This window comes from Lactuca sativa, chromosome 7, assembly GCF_002870075.4.
Source record: "Lactuca sativa cultivar Salinas chromosome 7, Lsat_Salinas_v11, whole genome shotgun sequence".
NCBI classification, from domain to species: domain Eukaryota; kingdom Viridiplantae; phylum Streptophyta; class Magnoliopsida; order Asterales; family Asteraceae; genus Lactuca; species Lactuca sativa.
The window spans coordinates 141,296,501-141,307,789 of NC_056629.2; the positions used below are offsets into that span (position 1 = coordinate 141,296,501).

The following is an 11,289-nucleotide window of genomic DNA, read 5'->3' on the forward strand; positions in this document are numbered from 1 at the left end:
CCAAACCAGGCATAACCTACACAGGCCATCCTACAGCTGACTAAACAGTCCTAGCATACAGCTCATACAACAGGCATATAAGGCATCCTTCCTAGATCCTTAGCCCTAACTAGCATGCAATTCTCAGAATCATATATCAGGCACACAAGGCATCCTCCTAGATCCTTAGTCCTATTCTAGCATGCAGTTTTCTGAATCAAAACCATACAACATAACATAACAAGTATGGGTATCTTGGGGAAAACTTACTTGAGCCCGGCCGGTCGTACGCATCACACACTTCGTCTTTCTTAAAACTTCCCATTTTAGATTTTAGAAAACCATTTTCCTTGTAAAAATCTTTTAGTCCCTCGATTTGAGTCCAGACACCCCCGAGGGTGTGTCCGAATCCCTCAAACCAGGGCTCTGATACCAACTTATAACATCCCAAAATTCAAGCCCAAAATTTTCATTTTAATTATTTATCTCATAAAAGCACTCATTAGAAAATATTGTGCCAACATGTCATTTCATAAAACAATGTATCATGTTCAAAGCCCACGTCATAAACAAATATCATATCATAGTACAATCCCAGAAAACTCCGTGCGGAAAATCATATGTGTGTGTGATGTCACGCTACGCCGCCGGCTCCTTCCCCTTAGACGAAGAGGTACCTAAAACCAAAAACTGAAATTGTAACCACAAAGCTTAGTGAGTTCCCCCATCATACCACATACCATACAATACCGTCGGTATCTTTCAATTGGTAATCGTCATCGGTATCTTTCAACCGGTAATCATCATCGGTATCTTTCAACCGGTAACTGGGGTCTATTCCACCCCCTACTACTAGCATACAACAACAAGGTATAAGCATACAATCAGGCATATCCGAGTACTGACCTATCCATCGGTCCTAAGGACCACTGTCAGGGGAAAACTATCCCTATCATACACGTAACATATCATACAGATATATCTTATAACCAAACACGTATCCAAGCCAAGATAATTATCACAAAGACAATCATCTTTTAAAATACTCCTACTTGGCGGGTCGGCATTGTGGCCTTAGACCCACCCCTACTGGAAGGTAACTCACCTCGAAAGGCTGGCTGCTGAAAAGTTGATCCGCAAATGTCCGACTGTTGCTCCGGTGATCCTCCGGCTATATTTCCATAAAGCACTTAATCAGACATTGATACTATTCCCAGGGTAAAATGACTATTTTACCCCTGACCGATTCCAAACCAAAATCAAGTCAAAGTCAAAGTCAACTTCTAGTTGACCCGACTCGCCGAGTTGGCTTGCCAACTCGTCGAGTCCATATCCAGTCGATTGTCCTTATTCCCGTCTCTACTCGTCGAGTTAGGCATTGACTCATCGAGTTCACTTCCTAACTGATACTCAATGGTCCTTCATCCGACTCGCCAAGTTGTATGAACAACTCATCGAGTTGATCTTCATCCGATAAACACTCTAGGCTGTGAGTCGCCGAGTTGTATGAACAACTCGTCGAGTCTGTTCTTGAGGCAAGAAGATTGCCTTGGACCCGCCGAGTCAAGGCATTGACTCGCCGAGTCCCTCCATTGTTGAGTCTGGCTTCAGACTCAATGACTCCACCTATGGCTCACTGCTCTACTCACATACTCGAAAAGGGGAAAAATCGGGGACTCGCGACTAGACTCGCCGAGTCCGAACAACAACTCGCCGAGTCGCATACATGCAATCTCTATAAACTCGATTCTGCTTGAATCCAGTGCATTCCATTCATAGATCTAGGTTCCTAGGGCTCGATTAACACGTAAAGTTTCCAACTTTACATGTATATAATCATCAATGGGGATTTTAAGGCTCAAAACACACTAAAAGGGGTAGATCTAGGGCTTTCATGCAATATGGCCCCATAAAGGTATTAGATCTAGGCTTCTGGAACTCGAACATAGCCAGATCTAGCAGCTATTCAACCCATTATGATCCCTATACTACTAACAAGCTTGGAAATGGTTCAACAATAGCTTTTATGGTGTTCTAATGGGGATTTGAGCATAGAAATAGAATAGATCCGAATTGTACCTCAATGAACTCTGGATTAAGTCCTAGATCCTACTCTTCACCTTCTCTTTTGGTCTCTCCTTCCTTCTCTTCTTCAATCTTCAAGGAACAAGCACAAGAAACTTTAAATCACAAGGAGAGGGTTAGGGTTCGGTGTATGATGCTCTGAGGGTGAAGGAGGCTAACTTGGGGCGCATAAGGGGGGTTTAAATAGGGTGCAAACCCCTGAAATGAGGGTTTTTTCCATATTGGTGGACTTGCTGAGTCCAGAGTATGGATTTTCCGAGTCGACAACTTAAACGTGCTCAATATCCCGTCCCTACTCGGCGAGTCTAGCCTACGACTCGCCGAGTCCAAGGCTAAAAATGTAAAATACTTAGAAGACAACGGTTGCGAAATATTTTTGGCGGCTGCTGTAGAACTTCCTTCACCCAAAACCGGCCTATTGGTCGTTGTAGGCGGTGGCGTTTCGTCCAACGTCGCCATGGGACGTATGGGACTAACTTGTCGTCCCTCGCTACCGTTAGACGCCATTGATGCTTGATTTCGTGCTTTTGTTTGTGTTCTTCGTCTCACAAACGGATGGCGCCAAATGATGGAACCTTGCTCTTGATGAGACCTCACTTCTGACTTTGGGATGGGACCTTCTTGGTTGCCTGATTGTAACTGCAAGATCACAAAGAACAAGGGCCGTCAGCCGCTTCCCGGGAGGAGTTCCCGGGAGAACGCTCCGACGGTAAAGTTAGAATGGCTTTAGGGTTTGTGTTTGTTCTTTCTAGATCGGTTTGGGAGCTTACCTCGCTAGTATGAGAATGCACCCTTTTATACCTAGCGCCCCTGTCTGGTCCGTACCAGACAAGATCGCTTTTTTGGGGAGACAGGATCAGAGGAGCTGATTGGAGGGTCATGCGCCTTCAACTGTCAGAGCGCTCTCATTGGATTTGACGGTAATGCTCTGATACCACTGTTTGTCTTCTGGCCGTACTTTTGTCTTGGAGCAAAGAGCGTCACTTGGAGGGCGCGAGCCTTTCGCCTGGGCGTTCCGCTCCCGGGGGCGCCAGCGGGCGCTGAGCTTGCTGGGCTGGATCTTGCTGGTGTGCCCGGTTCTAGGGCTTGGATGCATCTCTGCTGTGCTGCCCTAGGCACGCCATCATACGGTATCACCAACAATCCAGACTGTGGTTCATTAGCTAAAGAGGGTCACTTTTTGTATCAACTCTCTCTCTCTCTCTCTCTCTCTCTCTCTCTCTCTCTCTCTGGAAACCATCTCCACACCGGCGACCCTTCTTGGGTCTCCGCTCTAGACCTCCGATTGCCGGTGCTAGCTATTGATCCTTCTCCGATCTGGTAAGTCCTATTTTCTTTATCGGGTTACACCACCTGGATCGATACATGAATGTTTGATTTCTGGACCCGATGAATCACATGGTTTTCTTCTTCATTTTTGAATCTAAAGCTTAATTCGTGTCTGATTTCTGGTTTGGTTTTAAACCCATTTTCTTTTTCTGGTTTAGTAAGTTAATAATATTTTTAATGAAATCTATGAGGCACATTTTAGAATCGATGAAGCTGATCATTTTGAAAGTTGTTAGAAGGAGATGAAATATGGACTTGAGTTACAGAGAAACAATAGTGGTTCACGGCAAGAGATGAAGAACAAAGAGAGGTGTAGAACCTCCAAGCCAGATTGAATATACTCTCAAAATGGGTTCCAGTGAAGAAAATCGGACTCCTAAAAATGAACACCAAGAGAGATAGAGAGAGAGGGGGGGAGGGAGAAGGGGGGCAAGAAATAATATTTTAAGGTAAGGTAATGAAGAAGAACATGGGGTAAGTGAAACGTCCCAAAAATAAGACCATAAAATTTTGTTTTTAGATTAATAAAGATCAACCCAAATTATTATCATAAAACCAAAGTTATCAATATGTATTAATACATCCTCAACAATCAGAGTAAATCACAAAGATGCAGAAACGAGTGGTGTGTGCTCTGCAATCATCGCAAGCCCTTCCCTTTGGAACCATAAGTACCTGAAACATAAAATGAAAATCGTAAGCACAAAGCTTAGTGAATTCATCAAGATACCACATACTATACATAATAAACACATAATGGGCCCCGTCCGTCATCAGGCCTCGCCCGTCATCGGGCCCCACCCGACATACATATAAACATATAAACACATACACATGCAATAATCACAGAGATACATAGCATACAAAATGGTCATCGGGCCCTGCCCGGTAAGTATAAGAGTACATAACACATGCAAGAGTCACGCATACATCTAGCATCCTAACATAACAAAATCATGGGATGGCATTGGTGTGTTCGACCCGCTAAACACAGTGAGGAAACTCACCTTGAACTGCTGAATCACATTGATAAATCTATGGTTGTTGGTCCAAAAAATACCTGAGCTATCAATACCAAATAAAATCTAATTAATAATTGGATTCCATTCCATAACCATCAGTCCAAAATTAGGGTAAAAATACCATTTTACCCCTTACCTAGTTTGGTCCAAGACTAAGGCTTAAACCTACAATCCAAAAGGCTCAATTACCAAAATAATCATCCAAGGCCCAATCACGACCCAATTTTCCAAAGTAGGCTCAAATCCCTTTTTATGGGCCTTTTCCAAGAGAACCCAAAACAAACATCAACCCAAAACTTGATGGCCCAACTAGGCCCTAAGCATCTAAGTCCAATATAGCCCAAACCAAAGCCCAAGACGTCTGAAGCCCAACTGGTTGAGTACGCGGGGCATACTCAGCACGTAGGCGCAGTGTACTTGCTTTAGGGCTTGTACGCTAAGCGTACCTGCTTGTATGCCCAGCGTACTCCCCCATTTGGTCATTTTCCAATTTCCAGCTCTTAATCCATTAAGACTTCACTCCAAAACTTAGATATGACTTCCTTGAGATAGTTTATCACGTAAAGTTTCTAACTTTACGTGTATGCATGGCTTACTGAAGCTCTTAAAGCTCAAAAGGACTTAATACTTAATAGATGACTTAATGCATGCATGAGATTACAAACACCATAAAGTTTGCACCTTTAAGCTTAAGAAACTCATAATATGCCCAGATCTAAAAGAATAAGCTCCAAAAACGACTTAGCTCAACAAACTAACCCAAAAGGGACCAAAAGCTTAAAAACTATGACATGAAGAGATCTAAACATACAATGATAAAGGTTGGGACTTTATACCTCAAAAGCACCAAAAAATGGAGCTAAATCTGGATCTTTAAGCTTCTTTCAAATGAATGAGTCTTTCATTTCTTCTTCTTTCACTTCAAGAGCCACCAAAAATCAAGATCAAAGCTCAAGAACACTCAAAGAGGCTTTTAGGGTTTGAGATTAGGGCTTTAGGGCAATAGAGGTCGGTAAAGATGTCAATCCTAGGGACTTAAGGACCTTATATAGGGTGCAAAACCCTAAAATTAGGGTTTTCTTATCCTCCATGTACGCCATGTGTAACCCTTGTACACCCAGCGTACGAGGCTTCTACTCCGCGATCAGGTGCCCTCCTTAGTACGCTAAGCGTATCCAATGGTACGCCTCGCGTACTAACTCCAAGGACTAAATTACAATAAATTAAATATAAAGGGCAAAAGGAAACATACCCAAATCGAGTGTTACAGTAATGGAATGTGGGTTTTCTTCTTGAGCATCTTTTATTATGTATGTGTACGTATGTGTGTGTGTGTGAGAGAGAGAGAGAGAGAAAGAGAGAAGAGGAGGAGGAGGAAGATGAGGAGGAGGATACTTGTGGGGAAAATGGTACACAAGTTGAACCCATAAGTTCCATCTTTCGTATTCACCTTCATCTCTTAAATATGAATTGAAGCTCATATGTTATATTTTTTGGTGTCGATGGAGGTGGTTCATAATTAATCCGTTTATTCTTCACTAGATTTCATCTGATCTCTTTGAAAATGTTGGGGTTTTGAAGGTATGTGTAGGTTTTTGTGAAGTGTTTGTGTGCCTGTGTGTTTTAATTTCCCGAAGAGTGAGAGAGATAGAGGGGGAGAGAGAGAGAGAGAGAGATGGAGGTTGTTCGTATTTAATCCGTTTATTCTTCACTAGATTTCATCTGATCTCTAGTCAAAACTTTTTTGGATCAAATTAGTAATTTTCAGCCTAACCATAAGGACCATTTGTGCAGTTTTGTCTTTCTTAAAAGCCTTGATAACCTCTCGACGGTCAAGGATTATTTTTAATAGAGCGAAAATTCTATAAAATCAAAGTTTGTTTTTTTTATAAATAAACACTAAATAACTTTTTGAACTTTAAACCACTTTAGTTTGAAATTTTTTGGTTTAACCCTCGTTGGAGACAGACCCTTCTGCGGCTTATGTTCTTAATTCAGCTTCCGCGACAGGTGAATCGAAAAAGCCTAGTTATTTATCTTCGGAGACAATATCCGATTTAGCATTTAGTCGCAAAACCCCCTCCCAGGCATTCAAAGAGAACTTTATTTTAAAGTTAACTATTAAAAGTTTGAATTAAAAAAATAAAACCATATCTAACCTAAAAAAATAATCTTCCATTTGTTTTTTTCAACTCATTATTTGAAAATCTTAGAGTTGTTTTTCAGAGAAAAAAATATCTCAGTGGTTAAATTAGAAAAAAAAAACCTTTTGGTGATTAAAAAATAATCAAAACTACAGGCAATTTTTATAGAATCTGGCCTGAAATTTTTTTTGGTGATTAAAAAAAATCAAAAACTACAGCAATTTTTATCCCTTTTTGAAAGAAATAAACAAAAAAAAAAGATAAAAGCATTTTCAAAACAAGATTTGGATGACAAAGTTCAAAATGATTAACTAAAACATTCTATAACAACACTGCATATGATTATGAAGAAACAAAAGGAAAACCAAAACATAAAACCGATTCTAATAGCATATGTAATATGTTCATTTCAACCTCAAACTTATATAGCAGCATCATATCATCCCATTAAACATCCAAACAGAAAATCAACATCTAAAGTCAACTATTTATATAATAACCAAACTAAGCAGCTTTAATTACTCATTATTGTAAATATGATCAGCCATCTGCCATACTTGGAGGATGTTATCATCAGCAACACTAGCAATCACCCAATCTTCACATGGATTCCATGACAAATCTACAACTCTATCTGTATGTCCACCATGGATGAACATCAGCTCTGGTGGCCCATCTTCTGCATCCTGTGACGATTGTTCTTCCCCAATCCTATGTTTTTTTTTTTTTTTTTTTAAATTGCTATAATTCTGTAATAAGAAGAAAAGAATAAAAGTAGGTTGCTATTTACTGAAGTTACCTACTAAGATCCCAGACCAGGAGTCTCCTACCAGCACAAGAAGAAGCTAAAATTGTCTCATTCTGGGGGCTCCACCCAACCTGAATCACCTCATTCCTGTGATAATATTACAAGTAGAAAGATGAAAAAAGGCATAGACAACTTTAAATAATATTTTATAAATGAGTATTATTCTTACAAGTGAAAATTAAATGTATGGAGAGGACTTGTGAATTTTCGCAAATCAAACAGCTTCACTGTATTGTCTACGGACCCCGTTGCCAGTATCCATTCGTTAAAAGGATTGAATGCCAAGCAGTTAATCTACCACAAAAAAAATAAATAAATAAAAAATTAAAAGTATATTTCTTTAGTAATAGAAGGAAATGAAAGTATGTTGGGGGGAAAATATACGAAATTTTGGTGAGCCATTAAAGTTTGGATGGGTTTGGTGAAACATGGAGAACGGAGATCAAATATATGCAAGTATTTGTCATCACCACATGAACCAAATAAATAGTCATGCTTCAAACTCCAAGCTACATCTTCAACAGGACCATTATGAACCTGTTAAAACATATCAAAATCATTACAAGAATGTTTAAATTCTTCTTACTCTTTCATTCAACAAAGATTATTGGTAAAGATATTGTATTGTACCTTATATATTTGCATTGGATCCAAAGCATGATCATGTGGGGTCCCATTGATGTCCCACATGCAGATTTTTTCATCATAAGATCCACTCAACAACAAACCCTGTTTGAATTTACTCCATGATAACCCAAATCCATCGCTTTCATGACCTTTCAATATCAAATCAGGATTGAATTGTTCATCAGGACAAGGCTTCATTGGATGATGCCCATAATCAAAAACATAAACTCCTGAATCAATTGTCTTTGTGGCAATTACACAACTGTTTTGAGGCATATAACGAGCCCTATGCACCTCTCCTTCATGACAAATTTGTTGCACAAATTCAATCTGATAAAAAAAAAATTCAAAATTCATACTCCAAAATTCAAATAGCAATGTACTTTTAGTAAAAAAAAACCACAAACCTTGCGTCCAGAATGTTCATTCTCATTAACATGAGAATCATCGTACTCCACTTCAAATAAAGGAAGCTTCACTTGTGCAATAATGAGATAATTAGGTTCATCATCTAAAGTGTGGGTCCCACAGATAATCTTTTGGACAGAATACTCCCCGTCTGGCGACTCTACCTGATCAGGAAGCCATTCAACAGTGAGTGAAGGCCACTCAAGTACACGTGAAATGACCAAATCGTACAAAAATGGAGTTTCTTTTTTCCAAATTTTGTACTCTTCATTAACCATTCTCTCAAATTCTTCCCCCCTTGAGTCGTCTATGTCTATGTCTATGTTGACTAGTGTTTCTTCACCGATCTTGTCTCCTGTTTCATCCTCTTTCTTTTCAAGATTCGTGTCCTTTTCGTCCTCCATCTTCAAGACTCTATGGATTCAAAAGGGTTTGCTTGAATTTGTAGAAATCTTATCTCCAAAATCAAGAATTGAAGGATTGATTCCCCTTTGGGCAAACCCTAGGGATTTTATGCACAAAAATGGTTATAAAGATTGAATGTCGAGACCGATGGTGGGCCGGTGTAAAGAATGAGCATTAATTACTGGATTGGTAATTTATTGGGCCAATTTTTATAAACATGTTACTCAGACCCATAAATGATTTGTGGGAGATTGTTGGATTTGTTCCAATTCTAGACATGGTTTGTTTTTTTTCTTATATCTAAAATGGAAAGTGTCACCATGTGTCCATGTCATTATACTATAATGAACTTTTCAATGGACAAGATCATGTACATATTTCTCTCTTAATCTCTCAATGTAGATAGTTTTCCTTAATCACTACAAAAGCCTTATTAGATATTGGCAAATAAGGTGAGTGCAAGTGCATTCATTGCAAAATGAAAAGGCTGAATTTATTTACTACAGAAAGAGACAATTGTAATCATAAACAAAGAACTAGACCACTAACTAAGTTCATTAGTACTTTTTCTTGTGTTATATGATAGTTTCTGCTTTTGCATTGAAATTAATTCATATATTACTCTTCATTTCCAAGTCATACAACTGTTACACTTTTACATACCATTAATTTGGCTGCTAAGAGATAATAAATCGATTCAAGATGCCATTCATGAAGAGTTTGCCTATTGATACTAGTATATTGTGTTGTCTAAGATACAAATTAGTGAATCAAGAACTGGATTTGGCAACTCTAAAGGTAATTGGATTATCTAGAAAAGTGGGAAAGTGGCAACTTTAAAGAACTTAGTGAATTAACTACTCCTCAAGGTTTATCTTTTTTCTACTTCAAACTAGCTTATTGCATCTCTCCAGTGTATGAATCTTCTAGTTGTGACTTGTGAGTAAGTGCATCTTCAAATGGTTTTAACTTAGTGGCAAGAATCAAATGACGGTTTTGAGTTGCTACTTACTAATAATAGTATATGGCCTACATCTTTCTACTCATTTAAAAGGGATTTCATGAACTAGAATCTGATACCTTTTGAGCAAATTTAGTAAGTTTGCACATTAGCAAATCACTTCATATCATCCTTATCATCCAACCCCATTGTTCAACAAATCAAACAGTACCCAAACCACTAGATTATGTTGTTGACTTGTTGTATGCAACAAGTATGTTTCATGACTTAATCTTATGGCAAAACATTGATTTCTCGAAACCATGTGTGCGGATGATATAAGAACTTATTGTTCTCTAATAAGTTCTACACTATTCTACTATGAAATATTTTCTCATTTGGCGGATAAACTACATTTAGAAAAAACTAAATCATACCAATTTTGTCACCTGCGACCCTAATTTCAGAAAATACACATGCGCACAAACCTTGACGTTGGAGCACCCAAACCCCCGGAGGGGTCAGCTCCATGATGAAAAGCATCAGTATTGGAATCTTGAAGAGGAAACTGAACTGAACTTGAGCCAGCGTATGGCAATTAGGTTCATTCTCGGAGGTTTTGATCCCAAGTATCAACTTCTGAAGGGAATAGTTTTTTCTAGCGTGTTTCTCGTGATCGGGGAAGCATTTCATGGTGAAGTACAGCGACTCAGTTGAGTCTTAGGTCACCAATCGTAACATGAACTGTGTTCTTCGATACCTAATAATCTTCTTTGATCGGCATCTCATCTATGATCTATCTCCCCTCTGATACCATAATTGCCTTTTGAAAGATTTGGATTGGGATGCCCAGACCCGCCCAAAACATCCGATCAGTACAGTAAAATCCGATTAAAACCCATTAAAACCGACCGGGTATCTTGGATACCCGATTTTATAATAACCAGTTCCAAAGTTTCAGTATTTCAATATCAAAAGACCAAATGACCAAATGAGCGGTCTTACTAGGGGTGCAAATGAGTCGAGTCCAAGCCTGGCCAGCTCGGCTCGAGCTCATTTAATTTATATGAAGCTCGAGCTCGAGTTCGGTTCAGTTCAATTCGAGCTTTTTTGTACTGAGCTTGGCTCGAACTTGTAAAGAATTATACAAGCTTGGCTAGGGCTCGGGCTCGGGTTCGGGCTCGACTAGTTTTCTATCTGACATGCCTAAATAAGATTTAAGTTCGGCTCGACCTCGTTAAGAAGCTCGTTTATCAGTACCTTAAATCCATAATTCCCCTAATATGTTTTTATTTTAATATATATAAATAATAATAAATTATATTATATAAAGGCTCGTTTAGGCTCGCGAGCCTAATCGAACTTAATGACATAGGTTCGAGCTCGAGCTCGTTTAATAAATGAGCTTAATATTAAGCTCGAGCTCGGCTTGGGGTCATTTAAAATCGGTTTCGAGTCGAACTTTTAACGATCCGATCCCGAGTAGCTCGCGAGTAGCTTGGCTAAGTAAAAGGTTTTCATAAATAAGTTATGAGACGAAAC

The 11,289-nt window shown here is 39.1% G+C and overlaps 1 protein-coding gene across 2 annotated transcripts; it reads right to left on the reverse strand.

Annotated features, from left to right (window-relative positions):
• Positions 1–6,918: 6,918 nt before the first annotated feature.
• On the reverse strand, positions 6,919–10,604 carry LOC111887786 (WD-40 repeat-containing protein MSI1). Of its 2 annotated transcripts, none has more exons than XM_023883934.3 (7): positions 10,236–10,604; positions 8,402–8,816; positions 7,998–8,324; positions 7,752–7,904; positions 7,537–7,661; positions 7,359–7,454; positions 6,919–7,270 (listed from the first exon to the last, which is right to left on the reverse strand). In XM_023883934.3, the coding sequence occupies exons 2-7, from the start codon at positions 8,804–8,806 to the stop codon at positions 7,078–7,080; spliced, it is 1,299 nt and encodes a 432-aa protein (XP_023739702.1). In that variant the 5' UTR covers positions 8,807–8,816; positions 10,236–10,604; the 3' UTR covers positions 6,919–7,077. The 2 variants fall into 2 exon arrangements, with proteins under 2 accessions (XP_023739702.1, XP_023739701.1); XM_023883933.3 differs by having other exon boundaries at positions 8,402–8,904; positions 10,236–10,602.
• Between the last annotated feature and the right edge of the window lie 685 nt (positions 10,605–11,289).